General features: G+C 38.0%; 1 protein-coding gene across 6 annotated transcripts in view; it reads right to left on the reverse strand.

The window, feature by feature from the left end:
* Positions 1-4,001: 4,001 nt before the first annotated feature.
* LOC109037744 (alpha-1,3-mannosyl-glycoprotein 4-beta-N-acetylglucosaminyltransferase A) overlaps positions 4,002-21,606 on the reverse strand; it is a 33,894-nt gene continuing 16,289 nt past the window's right edge. For 5 of the 6 annotated variants that reach the window (XM_019052556.2, XM_019052555.2, XM_019052554.2 and 2 more), the window contains exons 8-13: positions 18,849-18,979; positions 18,027-18,134; positions 12,667-12,866; positions 7,731-7,831; positions 6,262-6,377; positions 4,002-5,551 (exon numbers count right to left, since the gene is read on the reverse strand). In XM_019052556.2, coding sequence (XP_018908101.2) covers positions 5,528-5,551; positions 6,262-6,377; positions 7,731-7,831; positions 12,667-12,866; positions 18,027-18,134; positions 18,849-18,979 — 680 coding nt within the window. In that variant the 3' untranslated portion in view covers positions 4,002-5,527. The remainder of the gene's footprint in view (positions 5,552-6,261; positions 6,378-7,730; positions 7,832-12,666; positions 12,867-18,026; positions 18,135-18,848; positions 18,980-21,606) is intronic. The other variant, XM_019052557.2, reaches the window with a different exon arrangement.

Here is a 21,606-nt window from a genome sequence, read left to right on the forward strand (position 1 = left end):
AGCCAACTTCACATCAATCAGAGAGAAAGGTCTCGGATCCTCTGTATCGCCCCTCCGCTCGACTGTCACATAGTTCTCTTTCCAAACAGATTTTACATCTGAGTCTGGCTCATCGAAGCCTCCTTCGAAGAAACGAGTCAGAACATCGTTGATGGCCTTCAAGTAAATCGAGTTTTTCACCGAAAAAACCATGAACGGATAGCTCATCAAACGCTCGGCCACATCGTGGAACTCGTATTCGCGTCCGGTAGCCACATCAAAATACACCATGTTGTTATGCTCAGCAGATCTACCGGGGACCCTTACAATGTACGCATGTGCTTTTAACATCGTGTCAATCTCTCTTTCCTCCAAAGCAGTGTAGTTGATTTCGTTTTGAGACTCGTTCAAATGGAAATAGTTGACATCCAGCTCGAAGGAGCAGCCGAAGTCTCCGCACCTGAATTGAAAGCCATCCGTTAATTTCCGTTTAATCCAGTCGAACTGCGGTTCGTCCCCGAGAAATTGAGTATCCCACTCGTAGTCGATGGATTCCACCACGAAATCGGACTCCTCTAGGTCTTTGAGCGCGTCTATGTCGGCGTGGCGAATTCGCACGCTCAGAAACGTGACTATCCCACTCTGGAATAAGGTGGTTAAGATTAACATGGAAAACACGAAGATGAAGAAAAAACCTTTTCCCGACCATAACTTAAGCAAGGTAATGCGAGGTTGACTTATTCCCAGAATATATCTGACGATGGTGAGGAAAGTGGAGAGAGATCTCCGTTCTGGTAAATCCTGCTCCGGGTAAAATCGAGGAAAACATTTCCTCTCGACCTCAGTGTTCAAGATGTGAATCAAGGTGAAAATGACCAATGTTCCGAGAACGAAGACCCAGAGGGTAGGAGAGAAACAATTGAACGCGGCGATGTATTGGGGCACAAAATCGTAGCGCGGTACCCTCAGGGTCACATGACATGTTTCGGGAAATATAGAAACATCAAAATTATCCAAGTTCGGCATATGTAAGAATCCGGAGTGAATGGCAACGAGATCAAAACCGTACTTCAATCCAATCTCAAAGTCTCGCTTTTTTTCGTCTAAAACATCAAACATAGCAGGAAGTAAATAACTGACGACACCGTTGCGTCGGTGAACCATCTCCTCAACAACTTTTCCAAACAAATTGGTGTCAAAAGGGCAATAGTCGTTGGGGAAGATGGATGCGTATTGTTCCTCGATGGAAAATGTAAACGTTTTTCCGTTCATGGAGTACCAGGAAAAATCAAAGAAAACTTCGCCGTGGAGACCACCATACTTCTGGATCTCCTCGTGAAAGGGTTCGTAATGATAGCATGCCGTTTGGAAACATACAATGGATTTGTGTCCTCGAAACATGCGCCAAATGAATTTGAAAACGAAGACCAACTGAGAATATCCGGCGTCCGACTCGAAAATATTTCGCTGTCTTGTAAGGGTAACATTATTTATGTATTTGGACTCCGTCGTGTGCAAAAAGAATATCAGATAGTTTTTGAAATTCCACATGTTGTTTGCATATAAGCCACGAACATGGCCAAAATTTTTATCGGAAAGAACAGAGTCTGCTATTAGGTCTTGTTCCAAGATTGGCAGTCTTCTATCGCATGGTCTTCGTGGGTCCCGAATTACGCTACTCAAGTTCCGACTGTGAAAGATGCAATAATTAGGCAGTGCCCCTAACTGACCAATCTCGCTACAATCAATTGTAGTGTAGTTGTATCTTGCATATTCGGAGAAGTTCTGCACCTTCTTCCCAAAATTCTGAGTGCCCAAAATCAAATTTATAATATTGCTGAGATCTTTCAAGACAAAAATGATGCTTTTTGGTCGTTTGACTGTGAATAAATCATTTAGGGTCTGCATACAGTCTACGTAAGAAGTTTGGATTGAGTTTAAATGTAAATTATAAAGAAGACCATTGATTTCAAAATCAGGGTTCAAGTTCATGATATGGAGGAGCTGATGATTTGAACTGTCTATTGTTAATGAGCATACCTTTGTCAAAAAATGAATGACTTTATCCTGTGCCGTTGGGTCATGGATCTGAATATCACAGTACACAATGCTAGGCAATAACACGAAGAGTATTAGAACGAATTTCGAACTTTTGTAGTTGGGTGCTTGGAACCCTCTCTTGTTTAGTTTCTCCGATGTCCTCATCTGGATCGTGAGAACACGTTGTAATGACGTAATAGGTAATTTGTTCGAGAAATGGTGACAACCAAACGCAGTGGCTAAAAAGGTGATAAAATAGTGCTGGGTCCACACTATTTTGGGGGGGGGGGGGGAACAAAGGCAAAAAGTTAAACAGTTTCAATTAGATTCCAAAATTTTGAGCTCTATAATGAGTATCAGTACAAACCTGAGGGAGAAGAGTGTTCAGCAAAACGTAGCAAGAACTAAATCGCCAAACCAAAACGTGGACACAATTTTATGGCACCGCTGTCAAAATTGTGTAAAATAATGAGAACTTAGAGTTTTTGGCATTCGCACCTTGAATCATGCGAGATTTTCCTGACAACCCCCCCCCCCCCCATTGAGGCCTTGGCTGTGCATTTTGCAGCGCCTTATCAATACAGTATTGTCATGAAAATCTACTTTAGATTCAATAATGGGTTCACTTATGCTACACGTGTATTTTAATTTTTTCCCTGTGCAAATTTTTAATGTTGTTTCTGTTTCGAAAACAGTATAGCTCAACAGTCAGCTCTACTAAATTTTGAACAAGGAACTCGTCAATGAGCAAATAATTTGGCGGCTTTCGAGAATTTTGGTACAAGTAGAACTTGTCCGAGGATCGCGCATGACTTAAAAGTAGGTCATATATAGTTGCAAATCGATGGAAAAGAGAAAAACAAGTATTTTGTTTGTTGTATCACGTTTCATGACTTCCTCACATACTTGTTCTATTTTCCAACGATGTATACCCCAAAGTGTTATAAGAGAAAAACACTTATTCTGTTTGTTACGTTTCATAACTCCCTCACATATTTGTTCTATTTTCCATCGATGTATACCCTAGCGAAACCCAAATTGTCTGTGAGAAAAATGACGTACTCGTTTAGCTTGTGTGTAATTAACGTCTCGAAAACCTTAGATCCGCCATATGATAAAAAAATCATAGGCGGATCCAGAGGGGGTCCTCCATATGTCCAAATCGCATTTCAAATATTTAATTTCCTGAGGTACCGATTTGCGCATATTACACTGGAAAAAAGAATCTTAAATTTGCCGCCAAGAAGTATTTCTTCTTAAATCAAGAATTTTTCTGGTTAACATACGCTACTTTTTTGCTTAACCCAAGCATTATTTTTCTTGTATCAAGAAAAAGTCAGCTTTAAGCAAGAAAAAAAATTATTGGCGGCAAATTCAAGAATCATCATGCTTGATCCAAGCTACTTTTTTTTTCAGTGTACATTTTTTAATTTTTTTTTATTTTCGTTCGTCAATTTTACCCATAGAGTACAATAGAGTCGCAATGTACTGGAGCACCGATGAAGTCAATCCATGGACGGGCCATTCCGAGTCCTTTGTTCGCCGGAAAGAGGGAACCATCTGGGGACCGTTCGGCATTTTTTAACACGGCGGCTTAAGGGAGAATCGTGGGCTGCAAGTGGTTTTCGGGATTTATTCATTTAAATCAATCATTATTTCTGCGAATTTTGGCAAATTGTGTTCGCCGAAGTCATAAAAAATTCAAAAATGTATTACACTCCCGGTTTTTATGAAATACATTTTATACTTGAATTTTCTGAGCGAAGACCGGAGATGGGATCTCGCACAAACGGCATTGCCAGTCGCCGCACATTAGTCTCAGGAGTACTGGACAAAACAGCCTCAAAAAGTGACTTCATCGGCGCTTCAGAACATTGCGATTTTATTGTACTTTATGATTTTACCTTGTAAAGTCGCAAGCTGAAGATGGGTCAAACCAGGACCTGAAATCCGTCTCCGGAGGAAAATAAAAAGAGAGAGGGGAGTTTCTTACAATCATTTCATTTTATTTTACCTTGTAATTTTCCATGAATTGAATTTATGCATGACGATATAAGAAAATACAACATACAACACAAAAAGAGGCTTTTCCCTCGAATATAACGCTTTCGAGGTTACGAAATCGAGTACAGAAGTTAAGAATTCAATTTGCTGAAAATTGCCGCCTCTCGGAAAATATGATTTTCTCAGCCGCTTTTGCTTACAATGGAAATGGGGCTAGTATTCAAAACAATCTTCAGGATTTGTTTTGAGCTTAGTAAATAGCCCGTCGGATACTTTTGGTTTTCCGAGGTTTCGGAGTTTGATTAAAAACTTGAGCTGAAACCGCGTTTTCGGGCGATGGGACAGGTCTCGTATTGTATGCACGCGTGCGGCTAAAAGTCTGAAAATGTGTCTAAATACACAAAGCTCAGCATAAATGCTCGTGGTTCGTACAGTTTTTCTCAAAACATTTTCCAAATGCTCTTTTTCTTCCTTCAATGTAGCCTCATTTGCAACTTTGATCTGTCGTTCTCAATTTGAATCGAGTTTTTCGCCGATCGAAGAGGTGGAGCGCAAAGGCTTTCCGCTAATCTGAAAATCTCTGGGTGTGGTTTAGAGAGAGCAAATTTTTCAAAGATGACGTTTCCATAGGCGAATTTTCGCAAGTGGATTGGTTGACTTCTTCGGCCGATCCTAATGCAGAACATTTTTTAAAACCCAATCCACTAGTCTGTTGAGCTCATCAGCGACTGGTGTCTGAACCAAATCCAAAATTTCTCAATCCATCTCCGGAAGGGAGTCAAAAAGTGGATGGGAATAAACGGTTTCACCAGAAACCTCAAAAATCAACCAACTTTTCTTACATGGCGGTGTTCTGTGTGAAAATAACATCAACTGAGTAACAACAACCGTGGTGAGGTGATGGTGACAGAGTAAAGTATAAAAAGCTCACATATTTTTGTACATTTTTGTATAATATTTTGTATCGTAGATTAGATCGTGTTACGTTGGCCAGTTTATTAACGCGCTTATTTGAGCATAATCCGTGATTTGGCTCGTTTTCGTCAGTATTTGGTTGAAAATTAGATACTAGATTCTGATTTCTCAAAATTCCGACAGTAATGCAACAGTCTTCTAACCCACAAATCAAGCAAATCCAGTCGCAAAAATTTGCCTCATGCGTCAAGCAAGTTGCATTTGTCTGTAGCCTTATTTTTCTGTCTTGCGTTAAAGTCTCTGAAGCGATTCCTGCATTTTGCAGTGTTTGGCGATCTCTCGTGTGGTTAGCATGACCTGTAGCTCTTGCTTTCGCCCATCTTTTGAATTATAAATTTAGGTAAAGGAATGATCTACATTTTTCTTTCCAAAATTTAGGAGCCACTTATTTGACATTCTCTGATTTTCGGTGTCCTTGCTGCGCTTTGTTGCCATTCTTTATGCCTTTTTCGATGTGCTCCTCGCGAAGAATTCAAGTCTGGTGCTAATATTCAATAATGATGGACCATTGCCAAATTCATATGTTTATTTAGCTTGCTGTCTCAAGAAGAATCTGAAAATATAAAATACGTTATCAGATTTATAAAATTTTGTATTAGAGAACTTATTGAGTACATTTACAATATTTGCGAGATGGATCAGGCAGTCCACCAATCGGTTGATTTCTGAAATTTTCAAATTTTATTTTCTCAAAAATCCCTGAAAATCACGCATCTTTACAAATAGTATTATTCACCATTTAATCGGCAAATGGTTTGTAATAAGCCCAAAAGTGTATCTCGATGTGATTCAATGAATTATACCCGAACATAATTGAGGATCAAGTTTTTAATTCCTAGATATTGACTTTTTAGTTCTTAAATCATGATTCAGTGAACTGATGGGAACTACAATGCACAGAAAGTAAAGTTTATGGTAACATATTGTATTTGAGTTTTAAAAATATAAAACTATCATTGATGAAATATTTTCTAAAATATAAAAGATTTCACAAAATGATCCAAGATAATTAAAATTTTGCATTTACGCCAGTTGAGTCAAAAGTCTCCATTTAAAAAGCACTGCAAATTTACTATTTTCTAAGAGACACATTATAAAATTCGTTGTCTTTTTGTATGAAAATTACAGCGAATTATTTAGTTGTTGAGAGACAATTCACGATGTAAGTAATTAAAATTACGTTGTTTTGTTTGTTTCATATTAGTAAATTGGAATATAAGTACATGAATATAATAATGATGACTTGAAGAAAATCGTAAATACCTCGCTTAGAATTACGTCATTTTCACTGTTTTTCCTGACCTCCAATTTAAATTCAGTGATTGGATTCACTTCATTTGGTACCAGGCCAGAGGCAATTCCCTCGCCATCAAATGATCCTGCAAACATTTTGAATGTATAATCATGCAGTGAGGGAAGAAGTAGAAACTCTTTACCCCTAGACCACTATACGCCATCCTCCCCATGGCTGTCCAAATAAAATCATCCTTGCCAAAATTTGCTTTTGACCTCGAGCAACTATTCTAACTCCCCGGAGATCAAATTGCATATCCACTTATTTGAAGGAGTTTTGAAAAAATCCGGAGTTTCGTGACATAACAATTTGAGGTGCTCTAACGACTATCGCGCGCCGGACGTTGCTAACAGTTTGTTTTTACCCTTAGCAACTATTTTAACTTTTTAACGCCTTAAAGATTGTATACCGAACAGAAATGGAGGCATTTTGAATTATGGTAGATTTCAAGGAATCATGACACAGCCGTCGACTTCATTCAGGACGCCTATAAGTCGTGGATTAATTCCTGTATTTTTTGTGATATAACCTCATCCATAGAAACACCTATCAGCAGATGGACGCTATAAACCCAAACATATTTGTAGTCTGACGTCTTGTAAAATGCGTTTTAAGGAAATGCAGTGATTCATTCATTACTTATTATCAATTCAAAGTAAACACGAAATCAATCATATTGGAGCAAAATAACTCTGATGTAAGTGATTCAAAGCAAAGTTATATTGTTTTTGACCAAAGTTATTCTAATCAAAGCAATGGTATTAAGCCATTCAACCTATAACTGGACTGCATTTTGCAATTTGGAGCTATAAATTCTGTCTCATCTAAAAACACTTATATGCAAAGGGAAACTAATGGCACATACGTTGTTTTAAACGGGGCTAGAATCTATAGTTCCAAATTGCAAAATGCAGTCCAACTGAGGGGTTTGGAGGACAAGGCGCATAAGTGCAGTTTTTGAAAAAATTGAGCTCCTCATGATTTAAAGTAAAACTAGTTTTAATGCATATTCTGTGAAAAATTTGCTCCCAAATTCCAATTTTTAAGCAACAAAAAGTCAGTTTGAACTTTCTTTCATTAGGATCCGTGTAATTTCGATATTTCAAACCCACATTTCTCGAAATAGCAAAAACTGCACTTATGCGGCTTGTCTTCCAAGCCCCTCAACTGTCCTTATCATACCAACAGTATAAGTCACTCGGTGCGTCTGCTTAATATCTATAATGTCACATCCCCGTAATTGCATAATATACTTTCTCCTCTCTTAAAGACCAATCTGTGCTTTTAAAATTTACTTTTTTATTTCTGTGTCTTTCTCGTCCTCATTGTTTCGTATTCTTTTTTATCATTTTGTAATTTTTGTGAACTGGAAATAACAGAGAGGAATTATAAAAAGATGGATCAAAGAAGTATTATTGCGAAAATACTGTAACTTTACCGATTGAAATTGGACCAGCTCCGTTTTCCGGGTACACCACAACGTCAGTTTCGTAAAACTGGTCAGATGGATGTTCCAAATTGCCACTTCGGAGAAAGTATCTGTTTGGAGAGAAAATCCATGCTAATTATAAACTCGTTCTTGATCTTGAATCCAAAAAGTGATGCAATTTTTATGGCGTTTGATGAAGGTGCTGCGAATTTATGATCCTACCCCGCGCGCTCACTGCAAGCTTCAGTGTGGATGTTTACCCCAGAACGGAGATGTCCGTGAAGTTAGCACCCCGACTTTTAAAATTTTAAATTTTCTCTTTTGCGCTCATCCCCTCCAAAATAAAAGGCGGCATTTTGGGGGACATCAAAGGCAGCACCCCCACTTTGTCCGATGGAGTTGAAATTGGTGTCAAACGACGCAGGATCATTTGCTCACGTTTGCTCAACCCTTAGTTTCCGTTGCTCAACCCCCACTCCCCCTCCGAATCGAATGGCGGCATTTTGGGGCACATCAAACGGAGCGCACCGACTATGTTTGCAACCGCCATTCGTTTTCGGGAAAAGGTGGGATTCGGGCATCGGAAACGAAGGGCTGAGCAAACGTGAGCAAATGATCCTGCGTTATTTGACACCAATTTCAGCTCAATCGGACAAAGTGGGGGTGCTACCTTTGATGTCCCGAAAAATGCAGCCTTTCATTTTGGGGGGAAGGAGGGGTGAGCAACAAAAACTAAGGGCTGAGCAAAGGTGAGCAAATGATTCTCCGTCGTTTGAGACCATTTTCAGGTCAATCGGACAATGTGGGGGTGCTAAGGTCATTAACCTATTAGGAAGTTCAAGTTCGATTTTTGGGGGGTACATGCCTGAGCAAAAAAAATGAAAGCGATTTTCGAGGTGAACAAATGATGAGCAATGATGAGCAAAAGAGAAAATTTTAAATTTTAAAAGTCAAGGTGCTAACATAACAAACATTGGTTTCGCACTTCAGTCGGTGCGATACGGACATCCATCAAGTTTAAATAGTTGCATCAAGTCCCCGTCACCGCCGACCGACGCGTCTGTCGATCGAATCAACTACAGGTAGTATGAGCACTCGAGCAGAAATTAAAAACGCCTTCCATTTTTTGAACGCAATACGGACATCCGTCGAGATTGTATAGTTGTATCAAGGCGCCGTAGCGAACGCGTCCCATTGTTTATCGATACAGACGAATATAAGTTGAGAGAGGGAAGTCATAATGCCTTCAATTTCATGCATTCATATTTTTGATCAAAATGAGAGACGACGTTTCTCCATTTGCGACGTTGCAGACTTCTTTAGAAATTTTATTTTTCTTTCGAGAAGCTGGTCAACATAAAACTTAATTTCTCCATGATTTTTCGCATTCGATAGCAGAAGATTTGGTTCAAAAATTAAAGTCGTAAATTTGGATTGTTTCTCATGGAAGAGATGAAGTAAGAACGGAAATTTTGAAATACCGCAATGGAGATACGTATGGTTTCACACTTCAGTCGGTGCATCCGTCATACATATTTTTGGGCAAATGAGAGACGACGTTTCTCCATTTGCGACGTGATACGTGGTTTCGCATTTCCGTGAAGTTAGCTTCCCGACTTTTAAAATTTTAAAGAGGTGTGTGAAAAAACGGCCAAAAATGCCTCAAGGCATTTGCAAATTTTGATCACTTGGGGTGATACAGTAGCTTCCGAGACGCCCAAAACCGGTCGCCGTTTTGCTTAGAAGCGCCGGGTTGCGACGTTGCCATTTTTTAAAGTGGAAACCTTTAACAATTCATATCTCCGCCGCATCTCAACCGATTTCAATGAACTTTTTTTTTAAATGTTCCTCTTAAATAGAGCTTTCTAGTGATGTATTGTTTTCTGGGGTTTACTTGGCTTTAAGTGGCACTTACGCGATTTTAGCAGTTTTTGATAGACACAAAAATTTAGTTTTTATTTTCCCACGATCGTGGAATCGACGGAATCTAAACAAAAACCAGTCTAAATGAAAGTTCAGATTCTCACCTTTCTAACGAGCACAAGATCATCCCGGGGAAACGTTTAATTTCCGAGATATGACCGCTCAAAGTTGGTCACATGCGCTTTTGCGCAATGTGAATGCGTCTTATCACTGAGTCATTCGCGAACTAGGGGTCCCTAATGTTCAATTTACGTTGAAATAATTACACAGAACAGTAAGGTGTACAACACGAGCCGTATTTTCACCTTCGGCTGCCGATGTGCGACGTTGCCATTTTTTGAAGTGAAAGCTCTTAAAAATGCATAACTCCGCTGCATTTCAACCGATTTCAATGAACTTTTTTTTAAAATTTTCCTCTTAAATAGAGCTATGTAATGGCATTTAGGTTTCTGGATTTTATTTATCTTAGGGAGGCACTTAGGTCGTTTATATGGTTCTTTGCAGAGATTTTTCATACAAAAAATAGTGTTGCTATTTTTTTTTTTTTTTTTTTTTTTTTTTTTTTCAGGAGGGGGTCTGTATTTCCCCCGATTCTTTTTAACATTCAAACTAAATCGGAAAATCACCATCGCTTAAAGTATAATGCAAAAATCTTGGTAAATTAGCAACACCACCTTCTCTTGTACAATGAGAGCGTCGCTTTCAATATTTGTACACGTTAGAATAGTGATTAAAAGAATCCCTTTTCTAAAAGTTCTTTCTTTTAAATTTTGCCATTTCAAACCCTCCCACAACCCGCGGGAAAAAAAAGAAAAAAAGAAAAAAATAGCAACAATATTTTTTGTATGAAAAATCTCTGCAAAGAATCTTATAAACGACCTAAGTGCCTCCCCAAGTTAAATAAAATCCAGAAACCTAAATGCCATTACATAGCTCTATTTAAGAGGAAAATTTTAAAAAAAAGTTCATTGAAATCGGTTGAAATGCAGCGGAGTTATGCATTTTTAAGAGCTTTCACTTCAAAAAATGGCAACGTCGCACATCGGCAGCCGAAGGTGAAAATACGGCTCGTGTTGTACATCTTACTGTTCTGTGTAATTATTTCAACGTAAATTGAACATTAGGGACCCCTAGTTCGCGAATGACTCAGTGATAAGACGCATTCACATTGCGCAAAAGCGCATGTGACCAACTTTGAGCGGTCATATCTCGGGAACTAAACGTTTCCCCGGGATGATCTTGTGCTCGTTAGAAAGGTGAGAATCTGAACTTTCATTTAGACTGGTTTTTGTTTAGATTCCGTCGATTCCACGATCGTGGGAAAATAAAAACTAAATTTTTGTGTCTATCAAAAACTGCTAAAATCGCGTAAGTGCCACTTAAAGCCAAGTAAACCCCAGAAAACAATACATCACTAGAAAGCTCTATTTAAGAGGAACATTTTAAAAAAAAAGTTCATTGAACTCGGTTGAGATGCGGCGGAGATATGAATTGTTAAAGGTTTCCACTTTAAAAAATGGCAACGACGCAACCCGGCGCTTCTAAGCAAAACGGCGTCCGGTTTTGGGCGTCTCGGTAGCTACTGTATCACCCCAAGTGATCAAAATTCGCAAATGCCTTGAGGCATTTTTGGCCGTTTTTTCACACACCTCTTTTCTCTCTTGCTCATTATTGCTCATCATTTGCTCACCTTGAAAATCGCTTTCATTTTTTTGCTAAGGCATGTACCCCCCAAAAATCGAACCTTAACTTTCAGAGAGGTCATTGATCTTAGCACCCCCACTTTGTCCGAGTGACCTGAAAATGGTCTTAAGCGACGCAGAATCGTTTGCTCACCTTTGTTCAGCCCTTAGTTTCCGTTGCTCACCCCCCCACTCCCCCTGCGAATCGAATGGCGGAATTTTGGGGCACATCAAAGGGAGCGCACCGACTATGTTCGCAACCGCCATTCGTTTTCGGGAAAAGGTGGGATTCGGGCATCGGAAACGAAGGGCTGAGCAATCGTGAGCAAATGATCCTGCGTCGTTTGACGCCAATTTTAGCTGAATTGAACAAAGTGAGGGTGCTGCCTTTGATGTCCCCCAAAATGCCGCCTTTCATTTTGGGGGGGGGGACGGAGGGGTGAGCAACAAAAACTAAGTGGCTGAGCAAAGGTGAGCAAATGATTCTCCGTCGTTTGAGACCATTTTCAGGTCAATCGGACAATGTGGGGGTGCCAAGGTCAATGACCTCTCTGAAAGTTCAAGTTTGATTTTTGGGGGGTACATGCCAGAGCAAAAAAAATGAAAGCAATTTTCGAGGTGAGCAAATGAAGAGCAATGATTAGCAAAAGAGAAAATTTAAAAGTTTAAAAGTCGGGGTGCTAACTTCACAGACCTCGAACGGAGTTTGGTTCTCGACAAAAATTTAGATTTTAATTAACTTAAAGCTTCAGCAGTTTGTTAAAGTTTCCTTTCAGAGCCTCTTTTGCCAATCTTTCACTATCCCTCAACTTCCATACTAAGGGGAAACGCCGTATGAGCTTTCAGAAGTTGCTAAATTCCTCTTGATACAATTTGGGTAAAAATTTGATAAACTTGTTGGGAAACTGGAGATATTTTTCTCGAATTTTTCAGAAACTGTCGTCTTTAATCCTGTCTGAAGTATCTGAAATTTCAAGAATAAGTATTCATAACTTTCTTAAGAAATAGATATGTCATCGGGGATAATTTGGCACCGTTTGAAGGTTAATACGGCGTTCTTCCTTAGCACAGCAGTACGGATTTGATACAGTACAAATATGCACATTCAGAGCAACATTTTATCACACTAAATTGTTATTCGATTCAAATTATCTTCAAAATAGGAACTGATTGAAATAATTCACTCAATGTGAAGCCATCTTTTTTGCGTGACCGACTCAGGTTCAGAGTCAGTGACTGTGATAAAGTTATAGCTTTTTTTAGTTGGTTTGGATATTGGGATCATTTTAACATTGCTTACTGTATAGCGACTCTTAAAAGCGCACTCAATTTACACTTACCTAGTCAAATTGATTGGTCTTTTGAACCGGAAGGAGATGTAATCTTTGCTTTTGGGCTCCCTTCCCCAGAAGAAATTTCGGCCCCTATAGGCCGCATCGATGGTGTGATAGGTGCCCATGATCTCGCTGATGGACGTTTGAGTGTCAGCTTCTGGATTTTTGTGAGGCTTGAACAGTTGCAGTTTCCCGAAATGCTCCGACTAAAACAGAAAGTTTCGTTGCCTTCATCTCGCCGCCCTCTCAAGTAGCAGTGCTCGCAATAAATGACGATTTTATCGGTTGGTTATCGCGATTTTATCTGTGTCAAAATATCGAGATATTACCGTAATAAAAATTGCAATATATGGCGATTAAATTGCAATACGTCGCAATTTTTGGTTCGATAAAATCGCGGTCAATTTTCGTCGATAAAATTAAGATGAAATCGCCATTTATCGCGATTTTTATTTCGAAAATATCTCGATAAATTACCGGGCGATAAAATCGCGATTTTATCCTGATAAGATCAAGGATAATCGCTCAGATGTTGATGATCATAGCGATTTTATCGCCGATAAAATTACAATATATCCCAATTTTTCCGTCGTAAAATGCTACTTGGGCTCCTGACATAAAGGCGTAACTGCATTTCGCGAAGAGCTCTCCCAAGTAGCAATGATCGCGATAAATAGCGATTTTATCGGTTGATTATTGCGATTATATAGGTGGCAATTTATCGCAATATTATCGTATAAAAAATTGCGATTAATGGCGATTAAATCGCTATGCATCGCAATTTTTTGTTCAATAAAATCGCGGTCAATTTTCGTCGATAAAATCGAGATTAAATCGACATATATCGCGATTTTTGTTGCGATAATATCGCGATAAATTACCGGGCGATGAAATCGCGATTTTATTCTGAAAAGATCAAGGATAATCGTTCAGATGTTGATGATCATAGCGAGTTTATCACCGATAAAATTACAAATACATCCCAATTTTTCCGTCGAAAAATGCTACTTGGGCTCCTGACATAAAGGCGTAACCGCATTTCGCGATGAGCTCTGTCGTTCATTTAACCCAATGCTTTCCCGGGCTCATCTCAATGTCAGTGGCGTGGCGTGAATTGCGATGTATCGATTGTTATGCCATTTAAACCTATGGTAAAGAATCGATTATTAAGGTGTTCGCTGCAAACACCCTGTTTATCGATAGTTTTCTATAGGTTTAAATGGCCGATCAATCGATATATTGCAAAGCACGCCACGCCACTGCTAAATGTGTAGTTACGCCCCTTTGTCAGCCAAGCCACGATTTAAAGGATTATTTAATGATTGGGACACTGTCAGCCTTGTCACCATCAATGTTTTGCGTAACGTCACTGATGGTGAACCTTTCAATCACCTTGCGTCAGGTTGGACTATATTCCCTCTCTCACCTCTCCACGCACAGCGTGACGTAATTTATGAATGTCCCATTGTCTGTATTTAGAAGTAAACAGAATGTAAATCGACGGCGAGGTGAGACAATGTTTATCTCTAGCCATGACCTTGCGAAGCCGCCCAATGTTTACTTTTCTCAAAGCAGACAAACTAATAGCTTAATTTTTTTTTAATTTCTCTTATATACCGATGCCTTTACACAGAACTTTTTGGACATATTTTATAAACTTAAAATTAAGCGATTAGAGAGTTTAGAAAATTGCATCCGCTTCAAATTTGGGAGCAAATTACATTTTTTTACGTTAAAGTAAACTTCATTTGCTTCTTTTTCGTTCGCGTAGCAACGCGAGCTTTTTTTCCGCTGATTCATAACCTATGGATAAAAGTTTAAAAAAGAATCAAGTTTTCGGTAAATTTGACCCTTTCTCTTGTCTTATATTCAGGCCTTCGAATTCGCAGCAAAACAATGACAAAAATCGCCGCTGGTTGCAACTAAGACCCATTTTTCGACTTCAATTGTGGACATGAAAAAATGATGATCTGATCTTCATGATCTTGTTTTGTGGTGATCCAAAAAATGCCGGCCTTTCCTTATACGCGGTCGGCCAAAATTCTCGCAAACAGTTTCACTATATTTCCGAATTCCGGCGATCAATATCGATGACAGCGCTCAGAGCTCATGGCCATCCGTGTCAGTGAGACATTTCTGATTCAATAGCGTTTATTAAGCGTCAGAAAATCGATTTTCATAAATAAACACCACGAACGAAAACACAGTTCGATTCCAGCCACCATAAATCACATATCAAGGATACCTCGATCATTACATATGAAGCAGAATTGATCCGGGGGGGGGGGGGGGGAGCCTTTAAATATAGGGCTCCGCTCAGTAATTTATCATTAGAAGTTGATTTAAGTTGCGGTCCTCTGAACTCTAAAGCTCTCCTTAAAACGAGAAAATGAACAAGTACCTCCTGCTGTCTTTCCTAGTACTAGCGTGTCTTGCTCACCTCTCAACTGGATATTTCGCTGCCGTGTATGATAAAAAAGGCAACTGGGCTCAGAAAACTTTGAAAGGTAATAACTGCATACAAAATACGATCAACGGACCACACAAAAGAGCCAAAGTTAGAGGTTTGCCGAAAGGGAAAAACGTTACTTTTTACGAGGATCCGGAATGTCAAAATAAAGTTGATTCCAGTAACAAAGATAAACATTTCAAGCCCGCTCGACAGATCGGATCCTGGAGGATGACCGACGCCTAGGGCCTAGGTGACAGCAATTTACAATGTTGTATTTTATCGGAAAATAATATAAATGTATATTAATTCCTAAAATGAATTTTTAGAAATTGGAAATGAGAAATCGTTTTATTTCATACAACAGCCTCTCGGAGGCTAGGTACACGTCATATTTACATTGTAAAGAAATATAATGCTTACAATGTACGTAATAACTTAATTGGAAGCGAAGAAAAGTGTAATAAAAAGTAATCACACCACAAAAGAGATTTGACTATCTGATTATATATTGATTGAAAGGTTGATTATCTGATTATATATTTATTTATTGGTTGATTATTTGATCACATATTGATTGATAGGTTGATTATCTGATATCATGAATATCAAAATATACTGCGTTCGAAACAAAAAGCTACAATTATCATAGCTGTATTGTGTTGTCATAGCTGTAAATTTTCAAATTTTTCTATCTTTTAAGGCGAAGCTGAGTACCTAATGCCGTGTGTTCTTTTTTATTCTTTTTTGTATGCTTGCATTAAATTTTTCCGTCTAGATCATAACCTTTTTTTCGAGCAAACATGGTGCATTTCACAAAATGGACCACTAAACAAGTTGAACCAGAAATAGACGTCCGCAATCTTCTCTTCAAAATTCTACTTATAAAACTATTCACAAGACGGGGAATTTGAAAATCAACTTTGAACGAGCGACGAACAAGTATTGTTGACACTGGTCAAACGGAAGGTACATCATACAAATGACGTCATCTACATCTCAGCAATTTAACCATTTGTAAATCCTTACATCTTGTTTGAGAGTTGATTTCCAGACTTCCCGTTGTATGATTAGAGGAGGATCCAGCAACTTTTTAACACCGGCTGCCCTCCATTTAAACCCATGTTAAATAGTCGATTCTTGACGGAACACCTGGCCCCTCTAAGAATCGATACATTTCCGTAGGTTTAAATTGAGAAAAACAATGTTGCCAATTTTCTGGATCCGCCAATGTGTGTGGTTCATTTCCGTTCTAAAATTTTGAAACGCAACCTTGTGGCGTGGTGCTAAATTCATACCCTGTCCAGAGGCGTATTCTCTCCTTGAAAGCTAAAGAAATTTTTCAACTTGAAGAACATTACCTATTTCATTTGCTACTCTTGTACTCGACGTGTTTGACTCTGCTTTTAAGAGCTTTTTTCTACGAATAACCTTTAAAGAATGTGAAACAGTGGTCTCTTTAAGAAAATGAGTTCCTAAATGAAAACGGCACGGGTACCACAATGGTTCTTTTTTAAAGAAAATTACGTGTTGTTATATAATTCTTTAGTCTTAGTGAATGTTTCAACCAAAAAAAAACAAGTACGGAGAAGTTTCTAGTCAGCGTAAAAAAGTATTGTCACTTAATTTCCTTTTGAGATTACAAGAAAAATTTGTATTAAAACTTTTTTTTCTGTTAATGTACGAGTTTATTCTTCCCCCCCCCCCCCCCCCCCGATACACTTTTGGGAAGGAAGTATTCCAAAATGACTCAGAAATTTACAAAGGATGATAGATAAGTAATGTTTGAAATATTAGGTCATGTCATTTCAAATCATATTGAGCGTACACTGAAAAAAAAAGTAGTTAGCGTTGAGAACTAATTTGGTAAGTTTTCGCCAAGTAGAATCAAAATTAGGCTTCAGAACTAATTTATTGTACTGAAGCACCAATCAATTCGCTTCATACGCTGACTTGACTTTACTAGAGCGCGAACCAGAATTGGAAAACAGCACTAGCTGTAAAATTAGCGCTGTGGTAAGACAAATTCACCTTCGGGTCAAACTAATTCGCCCTCAACACTAACTGCCACATTGTCCGTTACATTTATTTAGTTTCGAAAAAGTGGCGTCGGTACAACAGCCTCAATCGCGTCAGCTCGTGAAAATCAATTAAAATGTGAAATTTCGGGCTCGTTTGACAATGTAAATACTCCCGATATGATTTATAGTGTCCTCTCTTTCTTGAAAACGTTCGAAAGCAACATAAATAAACCTGTTAAGGTTAGAAATCGTCTGTTCGATTCAAAACGTAAACAAGCATGATATTCGTTGGAGTCGTCAATCTTCTGTATTAAATTGCGATTAAAGCGTTCCGCGTTCAGTTTATATTTTACGAAAATCTGTGAACTTACTGCTTACTTCTATAGTTCGTGTTCTCCCGTAATTTCAAAAGAATATCTCAAGTGTTCGGACGAGATATGTTTATTCAGTGTGAACATTCGCTACCGTTTCATGTGTGAGTGTGTGTCTCTCTAAAGGATAATTCTGTCTACTTGCACATACCTATACCTATGGGATATTCCTTTCCTCTGTCGTTCATTTGGAACCGGTCAGTTGATTTTTACCCCTCATCTTTTAAGAAATCTTCTTTTCCTGAAAGTATTGTCCAGTTACTTATCATTCGCTAAGCCGTTTTCTCCTCTCTCAGTTTTGAGGTTAGGTTGACCCAACCCTACCGAATGCGAATTAGAGTAGCGGAATTAGTTTCCAGCACTAATAGTGGTTAGTGTACAGAAACCAAAAATCATGTGTGTCCAAATCACACAATTCGAGTTAGTGTATAGAAACCATGTTTAGTCATCTGACGCTAACTCATTTTTTTCAGTGTATGCGCTTCACCATTTCCCTTATCCACATAAATGCTGTAAAAAACTTACCTTCAGTTTTTGAATTTTCCCTGGCAAAGATGATATGACTCCGATGTGCTGGAACAATGAATTGGGGTGTGATAGCCAAACTTGATTTTTCCTCGCGGTGCATTTCTGCTGAAAAATTGAGCCAGTCCGTTAATTTTCGAACGATTTTGAAGTTCATAGATTGAGAATTAATGAAAAATATTATTAAAATTGGCCATAGGCTCAAAACCAATGAAAAAATAGTTCTGAAATACATACTTTTCAACAAAAATGTTTCGCATCAATCGAATTTTGAATTTTTGGGCCGTTCCAAGAAGGCTCCACAACTCATGACGATAAAGGCTTAGTCTTGGTCACTCATTCTTGGCTGTTGAGTGATATTAATAATCATTACTTTTGATCTCGTATTCAGTGGATTTTTTTCAACAACTTAGTTAATGAAATGCCACTTGATTTTTTTCTGCTCAATGTAAAATAACCTTCTTAAAAATTCATGTCCAATTCAAATAAATTGATTTTGAAACGATCAATTAGTTTTAAGAACAACCGCATAGTCGAAGTCTCTCACTTTCTGTAGTTCTGATGCAAACGTGTATGATCCAAAAGTATACTATAAGTCCTTCAAAAAAACATGTTGTAAAGACAAATTTAATATTCCAGGATAACTAAGATGACAGTGTAGTGTATTATTTCATAGAAAAGTCAACCTAGTGCACTGAGAAAATTCTCCAGTTAAAAATGCCGTGACAGTAACTCTATGATGCAAGCATTGTGAATTTCAAATGACGCAGTTATAATACTGCTACAACAATTATTTTCAGTCTTAAGGGATTTAATACCCACACTAGGTTCATCAAATCTGCAAACTTTGGTCAGAATAGCTCGCATTATCAGCCAGTCACAGGGCTGGTCCTTGAAGAAAATTAGAAACACTTCAACCAACCAAGCCAAATCAGTGCTCTTGAAAAGTTTACCTGGAAAAATAAAAATAATTTTGTTAGCTTTTTTATAGATGTTAGCGGTGAGATAAATACTATTTTGTGAAATTATTTTTATGTTTCATCAAATGCAGATATATGGGATATATCATTTTCTTTTTTCTTCGCAATTTCATAAATGCACTGTGACGCGTATTTGTTCCTCTCATTGCGATTTTGTGCTTTGTATTTTTTGCATCGTGATATACGCTGAAAATGCAGAAAATGTCTCTTAAACGTATTCTTAGAATACATTAAATAGGTAAAAACATTTCTAACCGTAGTCCGGTTTAAATCAATCATTTTCTCATGTCTTGAAAAAACCACGCATTCTGCGACCCTGTGCTGCATAAACTCAGATAATTTAAAAATTTCAACCTTAGAAACCATATGAAAAAAATTTAGAAGTATAAATGAAGAAAAATCGTTAGGTTGGTGAACTTATCCTCTCAAAATTCTGGATCACACAGAAATTATTAACTGGGTCTCCACATTCTGAGGTTTTCCCAGGAATTTGAAGAGATATTTGCCATCTCTAATTGCCTGCTACAGAGAAATCCTAATTTATCTGGGTTCTTCCTACATCGGGTGTAGAATAAAATGAGGATACAGGTATCGTTTCAACTAAATCTTGGAGCAGCCAAATTGGGAAAAAAACTGTATTTTAAAAATTTGATAAAGTTAAGGCTCTCTTCGCTATCACGGTAGCTGAGTTCATACCATCCATAAGAGGGTTCTCCTACACTGCCGTGATTGCGGAGAGAGCAGTAAGTTTCAAATTCTCGAAATCGAGTTTCCTTCGAAATCCGTCCAATCTCTTTTAGATAAAATCGCTGAAATAGCTAAAATAGCAAAGTTTATCTTAATTGTATAAAAACGAGACGTATATGAGAAAGCCGTTAGTGCGCAAAACATGACGTTGATTCTGGCAAGACAGCCGTAAGTGACATTATTCCTCCCGAGAGCCAATGCAAACAATGCTCTCAAGTGAAGTGCCACCCTCTTCTGCCAATTTCTAACCTGAAAATGTGTTTGTTGTGTGTTGTGTGTCCAAAACGTAACCACGAAAGCATTCAGACGATTGCACTTACGGCTGTCTTGCCTAACACTACCCTAACATGAAAATGAAACAAGTTGGTTTTTGCAATCGCTAGCGATAGCAATATTCGTCATGGGAACTTTTGCTTCTGGGATATGAAAATGTTAAGGTACAGTTCGTTTGTAGTATCTTCAGGATTGAAGGGGCTATGTAATTTTGTGTCGACATCTCTTTTTTAACATTTTTAATTTTTTTTCTTTGCATACAAGAAAGCTGTTATATTTACCAATTATTTATTTTCGTTGGATTATGTATGGTTTTCGGAAGTTAACGCATTTAACTTTCAGTTTCGTTTTTTCGGCGTAAAGTATGATATTTTTACTCTACGCATATGCCCGAATACGCATCATAAGTGACCTATGTGCTTCCTAAGTTGCCATTTTTTTCATTCAAATAGATGTAACTGAAATGTTAGATGTGTACTACCTATACTACTTTCATGTCATTGCTTTATTTATTTATTTACTTTTTGCGTAGGTATAAATTGTTATTTTTTGCTGAATTTTGGAGAAAATATTGCTTTAAGAACGTGGAATGTAAATTAATTTTATTGAAAAAAGAAAATACCATCATTGATTTGGGCGAACAGAGAAAATATACATCAATATTTGGGTCAACATCTCCCTGATTATATAAAGGATGAATATATTAGTATTTCTGTATCAAAAAACTTAGCTTTTGTCTTCAGAGATACAATGATTCTAGTCCCAGTCAATTTGTTGTATTGAAAAAACAAAAAAACAAAAAATAAATAAAAAAAAAAAACAACTGAAATGTTAGACATACTATTTTCATGTCTTTCTATTTGTATCAATAGGTACTTTTTGCTTAACTTACGAACGTTGAATGCAAATTAACTTTATTGAAAAAAGAAAATAACGTCATTAATTTGGGGGAACATGTGGCTGATTATATGAAGGAGGTATATTCCAGTATTTTTGTTTGACATATTAACTCACGAGAAAATGTTCGTACATTTATCATCTAGTATTAATTATTTTTTGATGATTGGTCTAAAACATTCAATACAACCATTAAAAAGTAACTCCTATCGTCGGGTATCGAACTCCCGATCGCCTATTGCCCGCACCTTATCAAAATATGAGGCGCCTCAGTCAACTAGGCTATCACAGATCAGCGACAGCATGAGAAAAAATAGCATTTAAAAGACTCGGACGATGGGCGGGACTTATCACAAGAGTTGTCCTTGAGCGATTCGGCGATTCGCGTCTTCGTAGCTTCTGGAGAAACGAGCTAAGCGCCTTTCTCTGTGAGACATTGTTTGCCTATGCTATCATGTGTCTCAAGGTTCATATCAGCAGGCATTTGCCATCGCGGCAGTAAGCTCAGGCAATATTTCTGTATTCATGGAATAAATCAATCAATCGAGTTCCGATTTTGGCTCATATATCCGTAACGAGTCCTCCAGAACAATTTTCCACCTTGTACGATGGTTATTATTTCTTTACTTCTATTTTTCAAATTTGAGGTGGGATAATGGCGGCTTCTCAAGAGCAACGAGGTA

The sequence above is a fragment of the Bemisia tabaci genome, chromosome 10 (assembly GCF_918797505.1).
Source record: "Bemisia tabaci chromosome 10, PGI_BMITA_v3".
NCBI classification, from domain to species: Eukaryota; Metazoa; Arthropoda; class Insecta; order Hemiptera; family Aleyrodidae; genus Bemisia; species Bemisia tabaci.